The sequence below is a fragment of the Muntiacus reevesi genome, chromosome 2, assembly GCF_963930625.1.
Source record: "Muntiacus reevesi chromosome 2, mMunRee1.1, whole genome shotgun sequence".
NCBI lineage: Eukaryota > Metazoa > Chordata > Mammalia > Artiodactyla > Cervidae > Muntiacus > Muntiacus reevesi.
In genome coordinates, this window is record NC_089250.1 from 256,927,897 (window position 1) to 256,955,122 (window position 27,226).

The following is a 27,226-nucleotide window of genomic DNA, read 5'->3' on the forward strand; positions in this document are numbered from 1 at the left end:
TTATCGTCATCTATCTATTTGAGTAAGAAAGTCCTTTAGCTGACCCTGGACTCCAATATATTATTTAAATATGGAAAGCTCTAAGTGGGCAGATAAGGGTGGAACTTAAGTTACCTTGGAGGGCAGAGAGCACCCTCTGAGGTCCAAAGGCTGGAGATTCTAGGACTGTACAGATTACATAAATAACATGATAAACAGTTGTGCCTACACTGTCATCTGCGTTGGGACTACTTGCCCGGAATAGATTCTTGGAGCATTACTGCTTTCAAGAATGTTTTTGTTTGTGGGAATGTTAACACCAAATTGCTCTTTCTGACAGGAGGTACCAGCTTACATTCATTACCAGTAAAATACACACGTTTCCCCACAGTCTTGCCAATATTTCCATTTTTAGGTGGTAGATAATGTGATCAGTGGAACAGGTTACCTTATTGTTGACAATTTATTTCCCTTTCGCAGTGTGGAAGATCATTTTTCACTAGAAGGCTCCTCTGGATTTTTTGCTCCCCACAAAGGGCTTGCCCCTACCTGTGCCTCCCTGCCACCCAGGCTGGGTGGGGAGTAGGGGTTGGAATTCTCCCAGCTCTGAGAGGTGGAAGGAGGGAGGAGTAGCTAGGTCAGACACTGCTGCCCTGCCAGCTGAGAATGGGCCACAGCCAGCTTCTCAGCGACGTGGAGGCCAGACGCCCTGGTCAGCCTACCCCAGTCCCTGGTCAGTCGCTACCCACGCTCCCTGTTCCCCGAAGCCCTGTAGTTGCCTTTCTGGAATTCTCTGAGGAATGAAGCGCCTGGAAGTAAGAGAATTCTTCCACTCAAGCCTGTTTTCCGGGATCCATCAGGTCCTGACAGATAATGGTTTGCTTTTCTTCCCTCCAAGCTGTTTCAAATGTGTGACAAGGACTTTGTAGCTTGTGTTTTGGGGGACAAAGCCCTAGTCATCTCTCCTTCCCCTCCCCCACCTTCTCCCCCCGCCCCGCCCTGTCAAGGCCTCATCCGGTCCCAGGATGTGCTTTCAGAAGTAGCATCTCCTTGGTGTCTCACCCCGTGGGCAGGTGCTGGAGAAAGGAGTCGTCCTCACATCTCTTGGTGACTGAACCTTGGGTCACAACTGAGGCTTCCCAGCCCACTGGCTTAGCCTGAGGCCTGTTTCTGGCCTTGGGCGCTTGTGCCCAGTAACCAGTAACTGGATGGAGACCAGTCTCCATCCAGCCAGTCGCAACTCCTAGTACAAGGCGCCTTCCCCATCACGCTGGTGGGGACACCCGGAACCAGTGCGCAGCCGCACAGCCCTGAGAGGGGCTGGGGTCTCGGGGTCAAGTCAGGCGGGATGCTGAGGGCGCAGATGCCAGGGACGCGCAGTGGTCTCCAGTGCCCTGAGGTGGGCGGGTGCAGTGCTTCTGCCTAAGGCCAAACTTGTCCGGCCCAGCGCTTGAAACCGTGGCGGCGCTGGAAAATAAGATGGGGGAGGATGTGGGAAACGTCTGTCAACTGCTCATATTTCTCTGGCCTGGACTGGGGGAGCCGCCTCTTGCTCAGCCCCGCTGGAATACGGGACCTTTCCAGCGGCCCGACGGTCGGGGCGCACGACGGAGGCCGGGCCCTCCCCGCGGCGCCACACACAGTTGGCCGTTCCTCCACTCGAGGGCCAGCTCCAAGCCGCACGGCCCGGCGGCCCAGCCCAGCCCCCGCGCCCCTCCGAGCTCCGGGCGAAGCGCGGACAACGCGGCTCCGCCGCCGCCACTCCCCCCACATTCCAGAGGCCGCAGCGCCGTCTCCTTCCTCGCATTCCTGCCCCCACAAAGGAGTCCCTCCGCCCCCCGCACGGCCGCGGGGAGGAGGGGAGGCGGCCCGGCGCCTCCGAGCGCACATTCCTCCGCCGCGCGCGCCACCGAGCGAAGCGCCGCGGCCCCCGGACCGCGCGTGGCCGGCGGAGCGACCCCGGGCCCGGCGCCGGCCCCGCCCCGCCCCGCGCCCAGGGGTCCCGGGGCGGGCTCCGGGCTTCGGGCGGACGATGCGGCGGCGCGGCCGGAGCGGCGGCGGGAAGCGGAGGCGGAGGTGACGCGCCGGGGCCGGCGGGCCGGGCCATGCAGCGCTCCCGGGCGGCCGCGGACGAGGCGGCTCTGCTCCTGGCCGGGCTGGCCCTGCGGGAGCTGGAGCCGGGCGGCGACTCTCCGGGCCGGGGTCGGCGGGGGCCGCGGCCCGGGCCGGCGGACGAAGCGGCCCAGGCGTTGGGCCGCAGGGGGCAGGGCGGCGGCGGCGGTGGCCCCGAGGCCGGGGTGGATGGACTGAGCCGCGGGGAGCGAGGCCCGCGGCGCGCGGCGGCCCCAGAGCTCAGCGCGCAGCCGGCGGGCAGCCCACGGGCTAGCCTGGCGGGCTCCGACGGCGGCGGCGGCAGCGGCAGCGCCCGCTCCAGCGGCATCAGTCTCGGCTACGACCAGCGCCACGGCAGCCCGCGCTCGGGCCGCTCGGACCCGCGCGCGGGACCCGGGCCGCCGTCGGTGGGCAGCGCCCGCTCCAGCGTGTCCAGCCTCGGCTCCCGCGGCTCGGCTGGCGCCTACCCGGACCTGCTCCTTCCCGGCGCCTGTCCCGCGCCGGCTCGCTCCCCGGAGCCCGCCGGGCCGGCCCCTTTCGCTCTGCCTTCGCTCCAGCTGCCCCCGGGCCGGGAGGGCGGCCCGAGCGCGGCGGAGCGGCGGCTGGAGGCGCTGACCCGAGAGCTGGAGCGGGCGCTGGAGGCGCGCACGGCGCGGGACTACTTCGGTGAGCGAGCTCGGCCGCGCCTCCCGCGCGCCTGGGCCCCGGGCCTCCGCTCTCCTCGTCGGGGGTCGAGGACGGCCTCCGGGTAGGCGGCCGGCTCGGTCGAGGAGAGCGCAGGGTGGGCCGGGATGCGAAAAGCGCGGCTCCCTCCCGTGGGGCTGGGGAGCCGGTGACGTTTGTTCCCGCAGATAGTGTGCGTGTGTTTGTGTGTGTGTGTGAACCACCAGGTCTGGGGCTTGTGTAGTACAGTGGCTTAGCGTGTGTGTGCGTTGTGTGTGTGTCTGTGAACGAACCACCAGGTCTGGGGCTTGTGCAGGACAGTGGCTGAGCCTCTTGAGTCTCCGGGCCCGGAGTTCTGGCATCTTCGGGATGCGTTGCTCCTGAGAGAAAAAGTCACGTTAATAGGCAGAATAAGCTATTCTCGAATAATTTCTTCTTAACCCTCGGTACTTGGCTTCAGTTCTTCGTAGCCGGTGCTTTGTGATCAGCCGAAGCTGTTAGGTCCCCGCGGTTCCGGTGTCTCCCTTCTTAGCAGTACGGGCTGTGAACGGGGCAGGGAGGAAGGCGGCCGGCCAGATACCACTGGAGCCCACCTGACCTGAGGCTTTGATAATGGTGGCGGCTGGAGGTAGAGGCCGCGGGATGGGAAGCCCACCCTGAGTGGGAGGAACTGAGCCGGTCTAACTGGACTGAGCTGTGTATATGGGATGTTTCCCAAGGGAACCCTACTTCACATTATTTGCAAAGATCATCAATCTCTGACAGCCTCCCTTGCCCAGTCTGACCTTGGCCCTTTGATCCCATCCCTTGGACATCTCTTGGGAGTCTTAGGCTGGAGGTTCTGAGAGGAGGCTTGGGGAGGGGCTTCCGTCCCTCCTTTACTGATAAGCAGGCACCTGGCTTTGGAGGGGGTGGTGGTTATCATGTCTGGGAATGATGCTCCTCCTGGGGTTTGTCTTTCATGCATTCTTTCTAGCTGGCAGCTCTGGACTGCCCTGAACTGGATCTTGAGAGAGAAGGAGGTTGTAGATTACTAGTCAGTAGGGACATTCCAGCCAGAAGGAAAAATGTGGGCAGGAGGAAGCAAGTAAGGAAGTGGACGGTTCCATTAAGCTCCCAGGGCTGCAGCCCAAGAGGGGTCAGGTGGACAAGGGAGTGTGTAGACCAGAGGGTTGTTCTGCCTTTGGGAGGGGACCTGTTCATCTTCGAGCATCATGGTGAGAATTTGTGGTCGGGTAGGTCCCGTGGCTGCTGTCAGACAGCCTGGGAGCAGGGTGGTGACTTAGGAAGCTGTTGTCTGTCATACCAGGTAGGTGCTAGGAGCAGAAGCTGAGTGCCTTCTACAGAGAACAATTTTCCAGCACTCTCTACTGGAGAAGCTTGTCTTCTCACTAGCTTCTCACTGTTCCCACTCACTGCAGGGCCTGGGCAAGGGTGTGTTCTCTGGGCCTCTGAAGGTGCTACTGAGTTTTTAAATTTTTTAATTATATATTTTTATTTTTAATTGGAGGATAATTGCTTTACAGTGTTATGTTGGTTTTTGCCATACAACAGTGTGAGTCAGCCATAGGTATACACGTGTCCCCTTCCGCCTGAACCTCCTTCCCACCCCCACACCTTCGCATCTGTCTAGGTTGTCACAGAGCACCAGGTTGAGCTCCCTGTGTTATCCAGCAGCTTCCCATTATCTATCTGCTCTACATGTAGTAATGTATATGTTTCAGTGCTACTCTTTGGATTTGTTCTACCCTCTCCTTCCCTGGCTGGGTCCATAGGTCTGTATTCTGTGTCTGCGTCTCTATTCCTGCCCTTCTAACAGGTTCATCATTACCATTTTTCTAGATTCCATATATATGAGTTAATATGTGATACTTGTTTTTCTCTTTTGACTTAACTTCACTCTGTATAAGAGCCTCTAGATCCATCTACCTCATTGGAACTGGCTCAAATTCATTCCTTTTTATGACTGAGTAGTACCCCATTGTATATATGTACCACAGTTCTCTATCCATTCATCTGTCGATGGACATCTAGGTAGCTTCCATGTCCTGGCTATTGGAAACAGTGCTGCAGTGAACATTATTCCTGAATTTTTGTGTGAAACGGAGGTGGCCAGACCTGGGCAAGTAGTGGGAGAAGTGAAGGGGCTAATGGGTCATCCTTTCTGAGGGCAACTGCTGTCACATGGGAGTGGGAGGTGACTGATGATTTAGATCTTTGGGTTTTTTTTTTTCCCCCACACAGCATGGGGGAATCTTAATTCCCTGACCAAAGAATGAACCCACACCCTCTGCATTGGAAGCACTGAGTCTTAGCTACTAGACTCCTGGGGGAAGTCCTGCTCTTTCTTTTTTAAGAGAAGTCAGATCTAAGTTACTTTTTCCTGATTTTTAAAAATATGAGCAGCTATTTACTTGAACTGCTAGTATCTTACTGCCTTTATTCCACCTTTTAGAACTATAAATGCCACAGTTTCATACACCTCAATTTGTATGAAAATAATGTAACATTTTACAACAGGAAGTCTGCAGGTAGCATAAGCTCAAGTGACCTCTGATAAACCACCCTCAGAGTGTTTTTTCCTCTCTGTCCATCCCTTTTTTTTGGCCCTAGAACCCACTCACCTCTTGGCCCTTCTCTGTATTTCATGAACATCTCTCCTGACCAGGTTCTGCTGTTACGAGCCAGCTAGCAGCTTCAGGATTTGCCTGAGGGTAAATCGTGGGTTTACTCCACACCCTGGATCTGCCTCAGCTTGGCTGTCTTCAGTTCTCACTGCAGCCTGCGTCTCACCAGTACCTCTGATTCCTCTAATCTCTGTCTGGCTCCAAGTCAGTGCTGCAGCCGCCTTTTCAATTGCTGTACCAGCCGACAGAGTCATGGTCTTCAACCTCTTCAGAGTACCGCTTATCACCCTAAGCCTTGGTCAGCTTCCTCTTTTAGTACCTAAACAGCCCGCCTCTGTCCTCGGTGTTTTTTTATTAAAGTGGTGCAAGCTCATATTAAAAAAATCAAAAGAGAACCAAAAAGCAAATAATAATAAGGTTATAACTTCTCCTCTTGCCCATCCTTCTGTTCTGCTCCCTAGGGGCAGCTGACTTCTGTCCCTTTCACTGAATATTTTGGTAACTTAGACAAAAACAAGGTCAGGTTTGCAGAGTTGATGGACAAGAATGAAGGTGTGAGGGTGGGTCATTTTCACTTTAGAAAGAGAAGTCTGCTTTAAGCAGTTTGCTGTAAGGAGACTGTTGAAACAGCAAGTGGAATGAGAATTGATGATGCTGAATCAGACCAGTGGGAGCGAGGGGAGGGAATGAAGTTTATAGTAGGAAACACAGAAACTGGATTCAGAGTTGGAGGTGAGAAAGGCAGGGTGGATCTGGATACTTCCCTAAACCTGGCTACACAAAAGTGCCGTTTCCTGAGCAGGAACCCAGAGCTCTGTTCTGGGCCTGCGGTGGTCTGGGAGGTGAATCGGTGGCTCAGGAAAGGAATCTGGGTTGGGCAGGGTGCCAGGAGCCTCTTCAGGAGTGAGCAGTTGGGAACAGATGGGACTTCCCCCGGGGAGATGGGGTAAAGCCATGAGTGGAGACCTGCAGACACAGTGTGTTTGGCTTCCAAATTCTCAAAACATGAAAGTTGATGATTTATTTCTGCGTGGAAAGTTTTCATACATAAATCCAGATTTCTAGCTTTTCTGGAAAAATCAGACTCTCTAGCAGGCCTGGCAGCCGTCAGTGGAGCTGATGGCTGTGACCTCCCCCAGCCATGGCTGTCTCCTTCATTCACCTGGGGCCTCATCAGCCACTTTTACATTCTTGCCTGGTTTGAGAGCATCTGCACTGACTGGCCCTTTCCTGGGGAGACTTAGGCATGGGAGGTCCAGGATTGAGCAAGGGAATACCCAGTAGAACTGGGAAAAGAGAACCAGAAAGCCAGGCAGGTGTAGGTCACATCCTGGGGACTTGAGAGGAGGGCCGCTGCTGGCAAGACCAGAAGAGGAAGTCCATAGAGCTCACCGTTAGGAAATGACGGGGTGTGGACTGAACTTTCTTTCTTGACTGGAGGGAGAGGGAGAATGGGGTGGCTGATGGAGGTTTTTTCAGGTGGGAGAGACTCAACCATGCTAAATGTTAAGCAGAGAGATGTGATGGAAAGCAGGGGAGAAGGGGTGAGGGCAGTGTGTCCTGAAACTGCCAGAGGACTTAGAGTCCAGGGGACCGATCTTAGGCCCTTTGTGGCCTGGGAGACCCTGGGTGAGTCTGAGAGAGAAGCTCAGGTGTCTGGGTAGGCCACCTTCAGTCCAGGTCTCCAGGCGGGCTGGCCAGAGAGTCCCTTAAGCTCATGCTGGCCTTCGCCCTGGCATTGCTGGTCACCCCTCTCTTTACCACCCCTCCCTTGCCTGCTTAGCACCCCACACTAGGGTGGCCCCCAAGTCCACCTAGTTTTCCTTGCGGAGCAGCTTCCCTCCATTTTTTCCTTGAAATCTTTGCTCAGATATCACCTTGTCACTGGGGCCTTGTCTGACACCCTCTTTAAACTTTAAAAATCACACAGTCAGACATATTCCTGTTTGTTTTGGCCACACTACGAGACATGGGTGATCTTAGTTCATCGACTGAGGATCACACCTGTGCCCCCTGCATAAGAAGTGCAGTCTTAACCACTGGAGGGTCAGGGAAGTCCCTAGATATATTCTTTTTTTTTTTTTTTAATTTGGACCATTTTCAAAGTCTTTATTAAATTGTTACAATGTTGCTTCTGTTTTATTTTTTGTTTATGTTTTATTTTGTGGGGGCAAGGCATGTGGGATCCTAGCTCCCCCACCGGGAATCGAATCCACACCCCACTACACTGGAAGACGAAGTCCCAACCACTGGACTGCCAGGGAGGAGCCCCCAGACATACTCTTAATCATCCTTCTTTTCCTCCATAGAACTTTTTCCCACCTGAGATGTGACTTACCTGTTGTTGTCTGTCTCCCTTCACTGGAATACAGGCTCCTTGGGGGTGGGAATTTGGTGCCTTGCAAAATCTCTGGCACCTCAACTATGCAGGGCATCAGTATCTCTGTGTGGACTGAACGAGAGGTTAAACTGACATTATCATTCAATGAAGGAGTTGTGGCTGGGAGGGTCAGGGCTCAGCTCTGTTTGTATGGTCTTCATTCTTTCTGGTTCTTAGACAGCAGAAAGGAATTTCTCCTAGTCCGATAGCAGGTCAAGACGTAAAGGTGTCCTTGTAATTTTGATGGCACAGACAGTGTCACTTAGCTCTGACTTGCCAGGTGCGCTGCTAAACTCTATGAATCCTCAGACAACAGCAGCAAACCCTAAGTAGTGGTACCCGTGTGTGTGTGTGTGTGTGTGTGTATGTATGTCTGTGTGGGTGTTAGTCGCTCAGTCATGTCTGACTCTTTGCAACCCCATGGGCTGTAGCCTGCTAGGTTCCTCTGTCCATGGAATTTTCCAGGCAAGAATGCTGGAGTGGGTAGCCATTCCCTTCTCCAGGGGATCTTCCAGACCCAGGGATTGATTGGGTCTCCTGTATTGCAGGCAGATGCTTTACCATCTGAGCCACCAGGGAAGCCCTACTGGTACCCTTACTACCCCCATGCCAGCCGTTAGTAATGGGGCGACGGAGGACTCTGGAATTTCCCTTGCCCCAGATCCCATGACTGGGCAGCACGGGGACTGGGAGTCAGATGCATAGCTGTTCAAGTTCACAGTCATGGTGCTAACTGCTGCTCTCTCCTGCCTCTTCTTCCATAGGCATTTGCATCAAGTGCGGGCTTGGCATCTATGGGGCAAGGCAGGCATGCCAGGCGATGGGGAGCCTGTATCATACTGATTGCTTCACCTGCAACTCCTGTGGTAGGTAGCATTCTCCCCTTCCATCCCCCTTGCACTGTGAACCCCCTTGTGCCAAAGTTCCAGGCAGGTGGATCACCCAGCTCTGGCCCAGGCTGGAGTGTGGAGGAGGCTGAGTCATGATGCCTTTCCTTCTGGCTTGGCCTATTTGAGGGCCCTAGGCTCCTGAGAGATCTGCTGGACCCTGGGGGTGGGGATATGTGGGGACAGGGAAGAGCCTTTTGCTGGTCATAGGGAAAAGCTGCCTCTCTAACCCTTGTTTTTTGTCTTTTTTTTAAACGATTTATTTTTGACTGCTTCAGTTCTCAGTTGTAGCATGTGGGGTCTTTGTTGTGGTGGGTGGGCTCTTCGTTGAGGTGCATGTGGTGCATGCGCTTCTCTTTGGTTGCGGCTTGCGGGCTCCAGAGCAGCAGGCTCAGTAGTTGTTGCAGTACATGGGTTTACTTGCCCCGAGGCATGTGGGATCTTAGTTCCCAGACCAGGGATCGAACTCGAATCCTCTACACTGGAAGGCAGATTCTTAACCACTGGGCCCCCAGCAACGACCCAAGATATTTTTTTTTTTTTTTTTTTTGATGTGGACAGTTTTTAAAGTCTTCATTGAATTTGTTACAATATTGCTTCTGTTTTATGATTTGGTTTTTTTGGCCTCGATGCATGTGAGATCTTAGCTCCCCAACCAGGGGCTGAACCCACATCTCCTGTGATGGAAGGGGAAGTCTTAACCACTGGACCACCAGGGAAGTCCTTGAGCCTTGTCTTTGGAACCTCTGTCCTTAGCAGGGTACTGATATCTCCTGGCTGCCTGGGTGGGGCTTGTGGAGCCAGTGATGTGCCTTCTGCCTGCCTATATACGGGCTAGTATTTTTTTCCCTGCAGTTTATTTTTTGTCCTGATTTTACACATGGTATAAAATATAAACATCATTTAACTTAAAGTTATAAAAAGTAACTATAATCCAACCAACCTAATAAATCTACATTCTTGATGTTCTTATTGTTCTTTCATACTTTGCCCCTGAGCAGACATCTTTTATTTATTTACACAAAACATTTTAGTATTTTATATTATAAAAGTGTAATATGTGCCTAGTATTACATAAAATAGTCCTGAGAAGCAATTTTTGCAATAGCAAAAAAGTACTTGTCTTCCTACCCCTGGTATCTCTCACTTGATATTTTTTAGCAACTTCTTCTAGTAGACATCTCCATGTTCTAACAGTGCACATGGCTGTTTCTTTATGCATCAGTTTTAGAAATGATTTACTTGAGTTTTTTAACCTTGTTTCACTTGAGTTTGCTGTGGTAAGTGAAGAATAGATTTTTTTTTTTTAATAATTTTCTTTATTTCTTTATTTTTGGCTGTGCTGGGTCTTTGTTGCTGCATGGGCTTATCTCTAGTTGAGGCAAGCAGGGGCTACTCTCTAGTTGCAGTGTGCGGACTTCTCATTGCGATGACTTCTCTTGTGGAGCTTGAGCTCTAGGGCTTGTGCGCTTCAATGGTAGCAACTCCCAGGCTCTAGAGCACAGACTTAGTTGCTCTGTGGCATGTGGAATCTTTCTGGATCAGAGCTCGAACCTGTGTCTCCTGCATTGACAGGTGGACTCTTTACCACTGAGCCACCAGGGAAGCCCTCAGAATAGGGGCTGTTCTTATACTGACTGTTCTCCCTTCTCTCCTTCCATCTTCTCAGTATAATCATCTTAAGTTGTGATTATATCAATAAACCAGGTTTATATTACTATGTTATGTGACTTTATAAATGCTATTTACTGCAGAGCCAAGAATTACACTGTGATTATATCTTCTTTTTTCTGTAGTCATTTACTTTTCCTGGAGTTTTTTCTTCTTTAAACTTTTTTTTCTCCTTGCATTGTCTTGACTTTTATCTTTAGTTCTTTCCCCCCCCCAGATGTTCCATTGTTGCAGGCATTCTTCTGAGTTCCCCTCTTAGGAGTCCCTGGCCTCTGTAGTCTGAGCCAGCTGTCCTCTGAACCCCTGTGGAGTGTTCATTCTGTACCTTCACGTGTATACTGTTTGGATTGAATCCACAGTCTCCACAAAGCTTTCAGCTGCAGGTAACAGGAAAACTGCTGAGGAGGCTTGAACTGTTAAGAATATTTCTTAACTCAGTGAACTGGGAGCCCAGAGATAGGACTGGCTTTAGGCTGGGAATGATCTAGTGGCCTAGGCCCTTTGGCTTAGGCCAAAAGCTTGGCTGGCTTTCCCTCATGTTTGGCTTTATCCTCAGGGCCACTTCTCTTATGAAATGTCTGAGGCATCTTGAGACTTCCATTGCCACACCACTGGTCTGAAGAAAGAGTGGGCATTTCTTCTGGTCATGTTTTTGGGGTGGAGACACTTCTTTTCCAGAAAATACCTAGCAACAATCTTCTTGCATGTCATTGGCCAGATCATCTCACATGGATTCCTGAACCAACCCCTGTGGCTGGGGGGAGTGCTGTGATTTGATTGACTTTACTTGCCTGAGTATCCGAACCAATATAAGGGAAGAATTAGCTTTATACTAATCAGGCCCACCCATGGATAAGGAGGGTGAATTCAAGTTTCCCTTAAACACAGCAAACTGTCTGAGGTAAGGCTGGATACTGAACACAACTTGGATAAGTAGGGAAGACTCGAAGCTGTGAACCACCCAAAGAGTGTTCAGCGTTTTGCTTCAGTTATCTAAAAAAGGGCATGTGGAAGGTACATTTTCTGAATTCCGGTGTGTCTAAAATGCCTTCATTCTACCCTCACAATTTATAGTTGACTGAGAATAGACTTCCAAATAGGAAATAATTTTCTCTAAGCATTTTGTTTAGCATGTTTTGTTTTTTTTTTTTCCTTTTGGCTGCACCACAGGACATGTGGGATCTTAATTCCTCCACCAGGGGTGAAGTCCATGGCCCCCTGCGGGGGAAGTGTGGGGTCTTCACCACTCGACCACCATGGAAGTCCCGCACTAAGCATTTTGAAGTTGTAGATTTATCTTCCAGAAGCCATGGCTCCTGCTAAATTTTGATGCCATTCTGAGTCTCATTTTTGTGTGTGTGACCTGTTTTTTCCTTTTGAGAGTCTCAGGAAGACGGCTGTCATTGCTCTGGCTCTAATAGCCTCTGGAAAGGGCTGTGAACTGCACGGTTCCAGGGAGTGCCATTTACGCAGATGCAGCAGGAATGGTGCTCTTGAAGTCGGGCAGCGCAGCAGCTGAGCTCAGGGTACTTTATATTTGCTCTCGGCTTTGTGCCATTGGTTGTGCTGGGCACACACACAGAGTCCCGTCAGACAGGAGACTTGCCCTGCGGTTCTGGGAATCTTTTCTTGTACTATTTATTTTATTTTCTCCTTTTTTTTTTTTTCCCCTCTTGAATTAAATTCAGCAGTGTATGAATCAAGATAATATATTATAACCAAGTTGAGCCTATCTGAAGAATACTTGAGTATTCTTACACAGTATACAGTAGAAAACTCATTAATGTAACTCACCTCATTAACAAAGAAGAAAAACTTTATGATCGTCTCAATAGGAGTAGAACAAGAGGTCAATAAAATCTACATTCACATTTTTAAAAATAATTTTTGTTTATTTATTTTTGGCTGTGCTGGGTTTCTTTGCTCATGGTTGCTCTCGTTATTCTCGGCAAGTGGGGGCTACTCTCTAGTTGCAGCGTGGGCTTCTCATTGCAGATGCTTCTCTTACGGTGGAGCACAGGCTCTAGGGCACATGGGCTTCAGTAGTCGTGGCTCCTGGGCTCTAGAGCACAGGCTTAATAGTTGTGGCACCGGGGCTTAATTGCTTCTTGGCATGTGGGATCTTCCTGGATCAGGGATAGAACCCATGTCTCCTGCACTGGATTCTTTACCACTGAGCCATATGGGAAGCCCTGACATTCAGTTGTTTTTTTTTTTAAAGTTTGTATATTTGTTTTATTTTGACTATATCAGGTTTCAGTTGCAGCAGGCGTGATGTTTCGTTGTGGTGCATGCACTGTCTAGGTGTAGTTTGAGGGCTTAGTTGCTCTGTGGCATGTGAGATCTTAGTTCCCCCATCAGGGATTGAACCCATGTCCCCTGCGTTGCAAGGCAGATTCTTAACTGCTGAATCACCAGGGAAATTGCTGACATTCAGATTTTAGCAAGTTAGAAATAAAAAGGAACTTTCTCAACCTGATGAAAGTTGGTTACTAAAAATCTATGCAAACATCACACTCAGTGGTGAAATATAAGAAAAATGGACCTTTAAAAGAGGAAAGGACAAAGCCTGCAATCATATCTTCTATTTAGCATTGTACTGGAAGTCCTTGTCATTGAACTAAGATAAGAAAAATAAACACACCATATTCATGTAGATATTTATGAATATATCCATATTCATGTACTATTGAACATGGGTATATTCAATAGTGTTGAGATGCCAGTTTTTTCAAATTGATCTATAATGCATTGTAATTCCACTTAAGCAGGTTTTCATGAATTTGCCAGGCTAATTTAAATGCAAGAGCAAAAGGCTAAGAATACTAAGAGGATCTTGACAAAGAGTAAGTTGGGAAGCTTCTACTACCAGGTGTCAATATGCTGTATAGTTTTATTAGTAATTTCATGTGGTATTGGGGCAAGGATGGACAAATAGACCACTGAAACAGAGTGGAGAGTTTAGAAACAGACCCATGTCTGTGTGAAAACTTAATTGATGATAGAGATGGCATTGCAAGTGGTTCTGGGAAAAGTGGTTATCCCTATAAAATAATGAAATTAAATCCAAGTGGGTCAAATACCAAAATGGGTAAAGAAAAACATGATAATTTTAGAAATAAGTATAGAAAATTACCTCTATCAATCTTTTGGTTAAGAAAGTTTTTTTTTTCCCCACTCACAAAAATCACCACACTTAAGAAGAAGGGATTGACAAATTTGGCTACATTAGAGTTAAAAAACTGGATTTGTTAAAGAGACTGACTGTGAAGCATGTGGGAAAACAAACTATATACTGCCACAATCATAACTTCCAAGGATCATTTTCCAGGGTATTTAAGATATTTCATGTATCAATTAGGAAAAAAAGTACAGATGATTTAAAGTGTTCTTTTACAGTTGATGGGTGTAGCTATGAGTTTTATTTGTCCAGGATTCATTTTGACTCCTGAATCTGAAAACTTTTCAATATGAGAACAATCTTAGCTATTTTATTTTCAAGAATTTCCTTCTTTCCCATTGTTTCTATTATTTACTTATAAAATTCAAATTAGAAATGTTAGTCTTTGTCATTCTATCCTCCTTTTCTCTTAGCCACTCCTTCACATTATCCATATCTCCTCTCCCTTTCTGCATTGTTTCACTTCTTCAGATCTGTCTTCCAGAATCGGGAGTCTAGATCAGTGAACTTTCTTGTCAGCTGTGTGTAGCTTTAGTAGGTGCTGGTGGTTACCACAGGAGACAAACCCAATTTATAATCCCACTGGCAGTGTATGAGAATTCCAGTTGTTCCTTATTCCTGCAAACACTTGGCATTGTCTTTTTAGCCATTCTGGTAGAGGTAGAGTGATATCTTTCTCTCTTTTAATTAATTTTTTACTTGGAGGAAGATTGCTTTTCAAAGTTGTGTTGGTTTCTGCCATACTGGAGTGAAACATTACTGATTTTACTTTGAATTTCTCTGATGAATACTGATGATTCATACACTCTTTCATGTATTTGTTGGCCATTTGAATGCCTTTGTGTGTAAAGTACCTGTTGAGTCTTTTACCCATTTTATAAAAAATTAATTAATTAATTTTTGGCCATACTGGGTTTTCATTGCTGCATGGGCTTTCTCTAGCTGTGGCGAGTGCAGGCTACTTCTCATTGTGCTGCACGGGCTTCTCATTGAGTGGCTTCTCTCGTTGTGGAGCACAGGCTCTAGGGCACTTGGGTTCAGTACTTGCGGCTTTGGGGCTCCAGAGCACAGGCTCAGTAGCTGTGGTGCCCAGGCTTAATTGCTCCATGGGGTGTTGGATTTTCCCGGACCAGGGGTCAGACCCGTGTCTCCGGCATTGGCAAGTGGATTCTTTACCACTAAACAACCAAGGAAGCCCCTTTTTGCCCATTTTTAAATTGGGTTGTTTGACTTTTTCTTCATGATTTCTAGGAATTCTTTATGCATCTTGGATAAAAGTTCTTTTGTTGGTTATTATGTGTTGTAAATTCTTTTCCTCACCTATTCTTGCTTCATTACTTTCTTCTTTTTTAGCTGCACCTCCCGGCTTTTGGAATCTTAGTTCCCCAGCCAGGGACAGAACTTGGGCCCTAGGCAGTGAAAGTGCGATTTTAACCACTGGACCACCAGGGTTTTCTAGTTTGTGATTGTGGAAGTCTGTGTGGGAATTCATTGAGGTGTGTGTTGCAGGTGCATTCTCCTAGGGAATTTTTTTTTTTCCCACTTAACAAACAATAGGACAGATTTTATTAGGGAATAATTCTCCAATAAAGTTGATACAGTTCTAAATTATAAGATGTTTTCCAGAAAACTTAAGTAATTTTTTTTTAAGGAATTTTTAAATGTTATGAGCAGGGGCAAATATATATTTTCTGAGAATTCTTATTACTTATGGATTTGTATTCATGTAATGTGTTGCAGTACCCTCATTATTCTTTTGATGCACAAACTGTCTCAAATTTGGCTAGAGAAGTCCCTTCCCACTGGCTCCTATGCTCTTTTGACATGTACCCACTTTTTTCTTTGAAGACTTCTTTACTCTGGCACAGGATATACTCGGTTTATCTTTGTTTTCATTTTTAATTGAGTAAAATTTACATATTGCTTAGCAAACAGATCGTAAGTATATAGTTCAGAGATTTAGCATAAGTATGTACATTTATACAACTTACACCCCTAACAAAGATATAGGAAAAAAACTGCAAGAAACTTCTGTCTTGCCCTTTCTCCAGTTGATCTCCATATGATTCCCCCATCATATCCTTTCAACCAGTGTTCCAATTTCTTTTATTTTTTAAATTTATTTTATTTTTTTTCAGTGTTCCAATTTCTACCACCATACATTAGTTTTGTCTGTTAAATGCAATTAATAGGTACTATTTTCTTTCTTTTTTTAAAGTTGTTTCCCGCCCCCCCCCCCTTTTTTTTCCTAAGCATTTTTGTTTTAAATCCATGTTGTTACATGTATCAGTAGTTCCCTCCTTTGTATTACTGAGTAAGATTCTGTTTTATGAATATATACCACACTTTGTTTTTCCATTTAACTGTAGATACAAGGTTGTGCTATGAACATTCTAGTACAGGTCATTTGTGGACAAATGTTTTCATTTCTCTTGGGTAAATTCCAGGGAATGGAATTTCTGGGTCGTAGGCTAAGTGTATGTTTAATTTCATAAGAGAATGTCAAACTGTTTTCCAAGGGGGCTGTATCATTTTAAACTCCTACTCGAAATGTAAGAGAGTTGGGTCATTCTACATATTAGCCAACAGCTGGTATTTTAGTCTGTTTAATTTTAGCCATTCTAATGGGTGTGAAGTGGTAGCTCACTGTGGTTTTAATATATATTTCCCTGAGAACTAATGAGGTTTAGGCATCTTTTTTTCTTTTGTTTCTTGGCCATTTTTTTCTTCTTTTGTGAAGCCTATTCAAGTCTTTTGCCCTGTTTTTTTTTTTTTTTTTAATAATTTTTAATTTTGTTTTTACTCCCTTTTTATTTTGTTTTTAAAAATTTTTTGGCCTTGCCATGTACCATATAGGATCTTAGTTCCCCACCCATGAATCTGCAGCTCCTTCACTGGAAGCTTGAAGTCTCAACCACTGAACTGCCAGGGAAGTTCCTCTTTTGCTCAGTTTTTAAATTGGGAGTTGTCTTTTATTGTTTAGTTCTAGGAATATATATGGTAAAATTTCTTTTTAGATGTTTTGTGAATGTTTTCTTCAGGGTTTTTTTGTTTGTTTGTTTTATGGTTATTATTTTTGTGACGTAAATTTTTCTGTCTCCCTTTAAGTCATGAAGATAGTCTCCTTTGTTTTTTTCTAGAAGTTTTAGGTCCCTCATTTTTATGTTTAGGTTGATGACTATTTCATCTTCTGTATGGTATGAGGAATTGAATGTTATTTTTTTTTTCCATATGACTTGTCTGGTTGTTTCAGCACCATGTACTGGAAAGACTTTTGCTTTCCCACTTGCATGTTTCTTGAAGTATTTATGGGTCTGTTTTTGGACTCCATTCTGTTCCACTGATCTTTTTGTCTCTCCTTACCAGAATATTACACTGTCTTGACTTCTGTAAATCTTAAAATAGATAATGTTAGTCTTCTTGTTTTGTTGATCTTTTCCAAGATTATTTTGGCTATTCTAGGTTCTCTGTGTTTCTATAAAAATTAAAACATTGGAACATCAACTTCCGCAAAAGAGAGTGCTGGGAACTGAATTGGGTGGCACTGAATGTGCAGATCAATTGGGGCAGAATCAGTATGAGAACATTTGAAGCATGAAGATGGTTGTCAGGAACTGTGCAAGCTCTGAGATTTTTCTTTAGCCTGCCAGTGTTTCATGGGTGCTGGCTGCAGACACGACCCTCGTGGGGCAGATACTCACAGTACTGCCAGCAGCGTGAGCTTCACCTTTGCGTTGGTTCTGTGTGCCCTCCTTAGTCCGACAGTGGTGATGTGGGTACCAGGTCAGTGGGTCTGTATGTCATGGCTGAGGAACCCTGAGCTAGGGAACCCCAGGATTTTATAATGGGCTGCCAGCAAAGCTGTCAGGTTCTTCTCCCAGAGAAGCCCATTATCTTTATTAGACTGAACAGCAAACAGACTTGCCCTCTGCCGCAGAGGGAGATGCTGTCTCTGTCTTCTAAGCAGTTTGCTCCACAGATGTCCTGGATAATCTGGATATATTATCCTGGATATCCTTCCTGGATATCCTGAAAGATAATCTGGAATGAAAGCTACCAGCCCTGTGTTTGAAAGATGTGTTAAGAATGGAAGCAGTCCAATGGCGAACTGTCTTCCAACAGTGGTCTCTCTCTCTATTTATTAGCTCTTTTACAGTTTTTTCCAGCAAGCTTTGGTTTTACTGAGTCAAATCAGACACATCTTTCATTAAACTTATTCCTTAGTATTTTATGGTTTTTCTTCAGATGCTATTATAAATGTATTTTTAAAATTGTAAGTTTATTTTCTAATCACTTGCTGCTAGATTATAAAAATATTTTTGGTTTTCATATACTGACCACCTTTACTACAACTTTGCTAAACACACTGATTAGTTTTAGTAGTTTTTTTTTTTTTGTATATTTCTTATGATTTTTCTATATAACAAAAATTGTCATCTGTGTTTAAAGACAGTTTTTGCCTTACCACTTTTTTTTAAGCAATAATTTTCAGTTCACTAGATGAAACACTTACAACAACATCTGCAGGAATGCAAAATAAGCCACCTATAGCAAATGATAAGGATAATGGGCAAAAAGGAAAAAGCATACATTGGAAAAGAAGCTTCTCTTGAAATAAAAAAATCAAACCATTATTATAAAGGAATTTACCAAGATCTGCTATATTTCCCCTATCTCGTTTGCTGGAAGTCAACAAGAGCATCTAGCACTCTGTGTCCCTGTCAGAATCAGATCAGAGCATCCTAATGCAAAAACAAACAAAAGAGAAAATCCCTAACCCCTCCCCCAAACCATAGAACTATAACTCCAGAGTTCAAATTCAAAAAGGAGAGTGCACTGTCTAGCACTTCTAGTATACTGTTGAATCCTAAGGGTAAAAGTGAAAAAAACATTTAACTATCACGTCTGATGTTAGCTGTGGGGCTTTTGTAGGTGTGCTTCATCGGGTGGAGGAGGTTCCCTCTTGTTCCTGGGTAGGGATTGTCATCTCCTGACTAATGGGAATGCCTCATAGCTGCTGGCGGGTCTGCTGGGGCTGTGGTTGGATTTGACAAGTGTGCCTTTTTCTTTTAAAGTTTTTTTTTCCAATTTATTTAAACTAAAAAAATATCACATCACTCGTTTTTCTTATCCCCAACCCCCTGCTTCTTGGAACAGCCAAACTTTTCTCTGTATCTATGTTCTTGTGTTTTTGTTTTTTTTTAAAGATTCCCTGTATAAGAGGTCATAGTGTATTTCTGTTTCTTTGTCTGAGTTAGTCTTACTTAGGATATAATACCTTCCAGGTGCATACATGTTGTTGCAAATGACAGGATTTCATTTTCATTCTTTGTCATGGCTGAATTTAATAATAATATTCTAGTGTATGTGTGTGTGACAGTTTCTTTATCTGTTGCATCCATCAGTGGATGCTTAGGTTGTGTTCATTGTAAATAATGCTGTAGTGAACATAGAGATGCAGACAACATTTTGAATTAGTGTTTTCATTTTCTTTAGATAAATTCCCCGAAGGGGAATTGCTAGATCATATGTTAGTTCTATTTTTAATTTTTTCAGGAACCTCCATATTGTTCTCCACAGTGGTTGTCCCAATTGACATCACATTCCCACCAACAGTGTGTAAGAGTTCCCTTTTTTCTACATATTAACCAGCGCTTGTTATTTCTTGTCTTATTGATAATAGCCATTCTAACGGGTGCGAGGTCCTTTGTTGTAAATTGATCGACTATATATGTGTGTGTTTATTTCTGGGCTTGCTGTTCTGATTCATTGATCACTGTGTCTGCTTTTATGCCAACAGCATACTTTTTAATTACCATAGTTTTGTGATACAGTTTGAAATCAGGGAGCATGGTACCCCTAGCTTACTGTTCTTTTTTCTCAAGGTTGCTGTGGCTGTTTGGGATCTTTTGTGTTTACATATAAGTTTTAGGATTATTTGTTCTATTTCTGTGAAAAATACCATTGGAATTTTGATAGGGATTGCACTGAATCGATAGATTGCTTTTGGTAGTATGGACATTTTAATAATACTGATCTTGCAGTCCATGAGCATAGAACATTTTTCCATTAGTTTGTGTCTTCTTCAGTTTCTTTTATTAATATCTTATAGTTTTCAATATACAGGTCTTCTACCTCCTTGGTTAAGTTTATTCCTAGATATTTTGTTCTTTTTGATACAATTATAAGTGGACTGTTTTCTTATTTTCTCTTCCTGATAGTTCATTATTAGTTAAAGCAACACAACACATTGTTGTGTGTTGATTTTGTATTCTGCAACTTTACTGAATTCATTTATTCTAGCAGTTTTTGATGGAGTCTTTTGGATTTTCTGTATATTTCATCTGCAGATACTGATAGTTTTACTTCGTCCTTTCCAATCTGGATGCCTTTTATTTCGTTTTCTTGCCTGGTTGCCCGGGCTAGGACTTCCAATAATACTGTATTGAATAAAAGTGGTAAAAGTGGACATCCTTGTCTTGTTCCTGATCCTAGAGAAAAAACTTTTTAACTTCTCACCATTGTATATGACATTAGCATGGGCTTCTTATATATGTCCTTTATTATGTTGAGGTATGTTCCCTCTGTACCCATTTTATTGAGAGTTCTTGTTATGAAAGGATATTAAATTTCATCAGATGCTTTTTCTGTATCTATTGAGATGATCACAGAATTTTTATCCTTTATTTTGTTAATATGATGTATCACACTGATTGATTTGTGAATGTTGAAGTATCCTGGCATCCTTGCAATAAAGGATACTTTTTTTTAATATATTGGGCTTCTTTACCTGGTGAGAGTTGTACTTCTAATGTTTTTAGATTAAGAAATTTATTCTGCGAAGTCTGCTCTTAAAGCAAATGTTTTTTTAAAATTATCAGAACTTCAATTTACATTTGATAAACAGGTCTTCACGCATTTGTTATGACAACTTCTTATGACAATTTTGTCAACAACATATTCTTAATTTTAAAAAACTATTAATTAGTGTAATGATAATAACATAACATTAGAGGGAAATTTAAAAATTTGTCTGCAGTCCATTTCTCATCTGTTGGAGGAGGATGCTGAGAAATGGTGGCAGAGACATCATCCCTGGTTCCAGTGGCCCAGGGACCCCCTTCTCTACCCTCATCCTTGCAGGGAGACGACTTCGTGGGAAGGCATTCTACAACGTGGGTGAGAAAGTGTACTGCCAGGAGGACTTCCTGGTGAGTCAGAGCTGTGCCCTGGCTGGTGCCTTGGGTGGGAGCAGGGGCAGGGACCCTCCTGAGTCTCATGGAGATCCGAGGCCAGGAAGTGGACCCTGGCTGGGCAGCGAGTGCCCCTTTGTCACATAACATCCTGGATCCTGTGTCCCCCTCCCAGTACTCCGGGTTCCAGCAAACGGCTGACAAGTGTAGCGTGTGTGGACACCTCATCATGGAGATGGTGAGAACCTCCCCCAGGCTCCTGGAGCCCCTCTGACATGCGCGGAGTCTGAGGACCCCACCCTTTCACCTGTTGGAGACCTGCCAGGGGCTCAGAGCCAGCGTGTCTTCTGGGGGCTGTGCTGAGCCTTCCACCTGCACTGACCCTTCAGTGCCTCCTGCCCCCAGATCCTGCAGGCCCTTGGGAAGTCCTACCACCCAGGCTGCTTCCGATGCTCGGTATGCAATGAGTGCCTGGACGGGGTGCCCTTCACTGTGGACGTGGAGAACAACATCTACTGTGTCAGAGATTATCACACGTGAGTAGCCGGCACTGTGGAGCAGTGTGACTCCCGTGGTTCCTCTGCCTCCCCCGGGAGCATTTTTCCAGCCTGCTTGTCTGTGTTCTCCATTCTTGGCCTGTTCACTTCCTGCCTCCACTGTGTGCTCAGTGGTTGAGCACAGATCTCTGCCTGGAGCCATCTGTCTCGGTCCTCTCTTCCCCTTGCCTTTGCCTACAGCCCCTTGCTCCTAGGGGTTTGAACTCTCAGATGCCCCACCTCGGGTGTCTCTGCTCCAGTGGCCAGGCTGGGACTTTTCTGCCTGGAATGGGAACTTGGGGTCTCTGCAGAGTCTTTTTCCTGCCTGTCTGGTACTCATGTGACTAGGCAATCCATTCTTCCTTGCTGTGGTTCCAGGCTCCGCTCTCAGACCTCTGGTCCTGTGCTGCTGCCTTGCATGGGGGTGGTGCTAGGCATTGGTTCCTGGTACTCGGTGTGGAGCCAGGCTTTGCAGGGTCTCAGCTAGGAGAGGCCCAAACCTGGACATTAAGGGGCAAAGACTCAGGAAGCATGAGGGAGAGGCCAGGGCAGAAGCCATCTGGAGGCGGTGATGGGCTGGAAGTGAATTGGGGAGCCACAGAAAAGGCCAGTGCTGAGAAAGCATGGCAGAGGATGCTCCTACCTCACTGTGTCCCCACAAGGAGAGGGGGCCTATTGTTTGGGCCACATCATGGGCTACTATGGGTGGACCTGTCCTCGTGCCCTTGACCTCCAGTCATTCAGCTGGTCACTTCTGGTTTCCTTTATTCCTCCAGGGTGTTTGCACCAAAATGTGCCTCCTGTGCCCGTCCTATCCTCCCTGCACAGGTAGGAACCACTCACCTGGAGATGATCAGGTGCCTGACCCTGCTGGTCCTGCTCGGGTGGGCCCCAGGTCTTGAGCCCTGGTGGGAGGGACGAGCAGGTGCCCCTGCCCCATCGCCCTGTGGGCAGAAGGATGTTTATAGGAGGGGGACCACCCAGGGCGCACAGGGTGCAAGTGTTCCCACATGAGTTAGAGGGACATGGTGGCCCCTGCTTCTCAGCTGGCCCCCTGCCCCCTCAATTCCATTGCCCATCCATGTCAGGACTGTTCCCCAAATCCGTGAGCTCGCAGCGGAGTTGGTGGGAGGAGCAGATGAAGAGAAGGGTGCAGTGTGTGCAGGAAATGACCTTCGGGGGTGCGGCTCTCGGCACTGGGTTTCCTCACGGCTGGCTCTGTCCCAGCCTACCGTGTCTGGGGAAGCAGGACTGGCAGTGGTCTTTCCTGACTCCAAAGAACCGATGCCCATATGGTGGCTCTCATCAGCAAGTGTGCATGCTGTCAGCTGCAGGTGTGGGAGGAAGCCTACGGTGCACACACATCCATCGGTGTGCACCCACCAGTGCCTGTTGCGGCCCTATGGAAGCACCCGTGTCAGTGCTCATACGGGTGTGAAAGCACAGCCCCTGTGACAGGAGCACGTGTAGGTGTGTGCCCACCACGTGGTTTGCTTCACACCCTGTTTCTTCTTCCAGGGCTGTGAGACAACCATCCGTGTGGTGTCCATGGACAGAGATTACCACGTGGAGTGCTACCACTGTGAGGTGGGCCCGGGTCCCCCAGAGGGCTGGTGGCTGGGGCAGCCCCCCTCCTACACACACCTTGTCCTCCCTAGGTGTTCTACGGGCCTACCTCTTTTTAATAGTTCTTTGGCTGCCCTGGGTCTTAGTTGCAGCAATGTCTAGTTCTCTGAACAAGGATCAGGCCCCCTGCATTGGTACCACAGAGTCTTAGCCACTGGACCACCAGGGAAGTCCCCCACTTCCTCTTTTATGGTTTTACCGCATGATGCCTATCCTCCCCTCAGTGAGGTCTCTCCCTCTGCCCCACACCCCCCCCCCCCCAGGATATAGTCTCTGTCAGCCCATTTCTCATTCAATCAAATTATTTCCTCAGGATGTACAGTGTCGGGGTGTTGTGGATATAGAGAATAAAGACAGTCTGTACCCTCCAGAGAGACAAGTACTCAGGCAGTATTTAACAGGGTCATCACTGCTATCAAGGGGAGTTTTCAGAGCACCTAGGATGCCTTGGAAAACCAAGGAAGACTTTCTGGGGGAGGTGACACTCAAGCTAAGATTTGAAAGATGAATCAGAGCTAGCCAAGGAGGCAGGGAGAAGGGCATTTCCAAGAAACGGAAGCAGAATTGCTAAGGTGTGAAGATGTGTTGTTTTGTGTCACTGGAGAAGTTGGCAGGATGATGAAAGGCCACTTGAGCTGAGGAGCCTGCAGTTATCCTGAGGACAGTAGAGAAGGATTGAAAAAGGATGACATGATTTTAGAAAGGGCATTTTAGAAAGGGCATTCACCTTGCCATGCAGAGAATGAATGGAGAAGGATGGGGAAGGGGCTGGGGTTCCCTGAGGACGCTGGTGGAGTGAAGGTTGTGACCCTGGGTTCCGGGAAGTAGAGTGCTGGTTAGATAGTACAACGGACTGGATTTGGTCAATGACTGGATGTGTGAATTTAGGGGTTGGGAGGTGAGAGTGAGGACCCCAGGAGAATGAGTGAAGGTAAGAAGAGGAAGGCATAAAATGTTCCCACTTTTGGTAGCTAGAGACATCTGAATGGAGATATCCAGGAAGGAGGCGGATGTGCTGGAGTATGAAGACTGTGGTACAGGGGTAGGAGTTTGGGAGTCATTGGCATATATAGCTCTTTCCTCTCTGATACTCTGTCCTGTGGTTTCTAGTTGGATTTACCTCCCCAAATTCTCAATTAAAGGAGGCCAATAGGCTCTCTTTGAGTAGTCTGGAAAATCTTTCCAAGTAGTACAGTAACTTGGGGCAATTGTGGGACTTATTATATTAGTTTCCCTCCCATCACTGGCCTGCCTTGCTAGGAGTTCTGAGTGTGAGAATCACTGTTTCGTATTTTTTTGCCCAGCCTTTTTCATTGTTAAAGGCAGAATGGGAATTCTGGTGCTTGCTACTGTCAGGGCCGGAAGCAAGACTCCCATCATGGTCAGGTACAAGGCTGCTGAAGCCAGGGGAGTAAATGGTCTTCCAGAGAGAAGTGTAGAGGAAGGAGTCGGGGCTCAGGATAGCCCAGGGAGCTCCCAACATTCCAGGGATGCATACAGCCACACAGGAGGCCTAGAATGAGTGGCCTGATCTGACTGGAGAGGTAAGAGAAAAACCAAGGGTTGGGTTTCAAAGTCCCAGGGAAGAGCAGGTGTGTCAGTGAGAAATCTTCTGTATGAATGTAGGGTCCGTTTGGAACCAGGTTGTGTTGGTGGGGCCAAGTGACCCAAAGGGAATAGGAATCCTGTTGGGAGGATCAGGGAAGGTGGACTGGGAGCAGGCATGACCTGCGGAGGGCCCCCGGTCCCCTAGCAACAGCAGGAGGGCATCCTGCTCTGCTGTCTGGGGACTTGCCGGGTCCCCTTGGGATCGCTAAGGACAGTCCTTAGGGGAAGCCTCATAATGAGAGTCAAGGAGCAGGTTAAGCTGTGGGCAGATCACAACCAGTGCCTCAGGGCTGGGAGATGTGGTGCTGCTGTCTCTCCGGGGAGACCCCTGGACAGGAACTGGGGTCTCCAGGTCCCCTTCTCGTCCCCTCTCCCTGGTGTGTGGTGGTTAGTAGCAGGCCCAGTCAGGGGGCTGTGGCCAGACAGGACATCTGGGATCTGGGCTGTTTGGGACATAAGGCTCCTTGACAGCAGTCCAGCTTTGTAATCTGGTGGGGGCAGGGCAAATATTAGTCTCAGGGCCTTTGGGTAACAAGTGTCAAACCTGCCAGGCTGGAGTTCAGCCCTGAGTGCAGTGAGTGTCACCAAAGGGGCCTCTTTGGGATAGGTGACAAAAGGAAGGAAAAATTGTTCACCTGGTGCCTCACTGTAGCTCACAGCACACTGTCTTCCATGTCTGACCTTCACATTTCCTCATTTATTTAAACACGAATCACGTAGCTTGTTAAACAAGAGAAAATTAGCCCATAATATATCCTGCAGTGGTAAAATGGTAAGATAAGGGACATAAAACAAAACTCTTTGTTTACTTGATGTTTTCAGTTCTTCTGTTTCATTATCTCTTAAGGCCACTCAAGTCAGCCATTTGACCTCCGTTTCCCAAGGTCACCAGTGACCCTCATGTGGGGCTCCAGGAGACGATTCTGAGTTGTCACAGCCCTAAGCTTGCAGTAACTGTCCTAGACTCTTCTCTCCTAGTCGCCCTCTTCACTGTGCCCTTAGGACAGGCTGTTTTTGCTTTGCCTCTTCTATTTTCCCCTGAAATCTGGGCTCTGGTTCTCTTCTTTCCTCTCATAAAGTTGGAGCTTCCACAGCTCAACTGTTCTCTTCCCTTTCCTAGTTATCTGCACTCCCTGTGAGAAACTCCTGTGGCTTTGTAAGAACTGTCACATTTTTATGCTGATGCCCCCATTTACTGCCCATCCCTGACTCCCAGACTCCAGGCTAGTGTCCAACTATCTCCCACCTGACTGGCTCCTTTGGTTGTGTAGGAGGTTCTCCAAGTCGGGGTGTCCCAACACTGGGCTCCTGAGCCCCTCTCCCACAAAGAGTAAAGGCCAAAGTCCTCTGGAGGGTGGGCAGGGTCCTAACAGATTGCTGATGCGCCGCTCCCTTGCTTACCCTGTTGTTGGGGCTCTGTTCTTCCCTAGGACTGCGGGCTGCAGCTGAGCGGGGAGGATGGACGCCGCTGCTACCCCCTGGAGGGCCACCTGCTGTGTCGCCGATGCCACCTGCGGCGCCTCCGGCCCGGGCCACTTCCCTCACCTGCTGTACATGTCACGGAGCTCTGAGCTGGGGCTGAGAGCCCGACCCTGGGGTTGTGTTTGTGCTTGCACGAGCCTGCGGTTTTGTGTGCGTCCCCATGCGTGCGTGGTTTTACGTAGAAGCGCGCATGTTTTTCTGCGCAGGCGCGTCTTTTTCTGCGTAGGCACATTTTTGCGTGCACGCTAGCGACGCGCGACCCAGGTCAGTGTGGGCGCTTTGTGTCAGGGTGGGCGCGGCGGCGGGCTCCCACCCCACCCCTATACCCACCAGCCACCCAGCTGCTGTCCGAGGGGCCGGCCCCGCGGCGAAGCTATTAATATTTATTCACCGTCTGTGCCTCCTCAAGCCGCTTTTTTTCTTCCGGGCCCTGCCTGCTTCCCACCCTTCCCCCCACCAGCGGCTTTCCCTTTCGGGACCCCCTGTGCCCGGTAGCCTCGTGGGGGGGTAGGCTCCCAGACCGGCTCTGGGTCGCATAGCTGAAGATGGCCGTTACCACGTGCAGGGGTGCGGGATACACGGCCGACGTCCTCCGACTGGCTTTGGGGCAGGAGCCAGTTTCCCTGAAGCGAAGGGGTCTGGAATCCCCTTCTAGAACGCCCGGGGGTTGGGTGTGGTTTGGCAGGCGGGGGTTTGGGGAAGGGCACGCGTATTTGTCTCCTAAGCACCTTGCCTGCTGGTTGGGTGGGAAGGGTTCGTTGTTTGGGTGGGGTCGCTGGAGGGGGTGAGGAATGACCCCCCTCAGGGAGTAGGGCCTGCGAAGGACCCCAACCTTTGGCCTTTGGTCACTGCGGGTTGTGGTCACCCGGATTCCGATGGGTGTTTTCAGCCGTCATCTCGCCCTGGGCTCCTTCCCAAGCCCTCCCATCCTCAGCCTCGCGAAAAGAACGCCTTCTCACGCAGAATTCCAGTCACAAGTCTCGGTCAAGAGAGACCGCGAGGGGGCGCCCTGCCCACTTGTTGCAGGAAAGCACTGTGTATTAGGCTCCACGACAAAAAGCATATAAGTTGACTTAAATTAAGTTTTTCCTTTGAGAATATTTTCATTTTCTTTAAAAGAATATAGTTTTCTTTTAAAACCTTGGTCCACGGTTGTTATTTCTTAGGAGAATCACAAGCTCAAAAATGTCTTAATTTGTGTATCATACAGCTAGTGTTCAAGTGGTAAAAAAAAAAATTGTAGTTTGACTATGTTTTTGTATAAATTCCTCTGAAATCTCA

General features: G+C 47.6%; 1 protein-coding gene across 1 annotated transcript; it reads left to right on the forward strand.

Annotated features, from left to right (window-relative positions):
- Positions 1 to 1,948: 1,948 nt before the first annotated feature.
- WTIP (WT1 interacting protein) lies at positions 1,949 to 27,226 on the forward strand. The gene is made up of 8 exons (XM_065925785.1): positions 1,949 to 2,757; positions 8,526 to 8,627; positions 20,644 to 20,711; positions 20,869 to 20,931; positions 21,099 to 21,229; positions 22,006 to 22,057; positions 22,748 to 22,816; positions 25,894 to 27,226. The coding sequence occupies exons 1-8, from the start codon at positions 2,085 to 2,087 to the stop codon at positions 26,032 to 26,034; spliced, it is 1,299 nt and encodes a 432-aa protein (XP_065781857.1). The 5' UTR covers positions 1,949 to 2,084; the 3' UTR covers positions 26,035 to 27,226.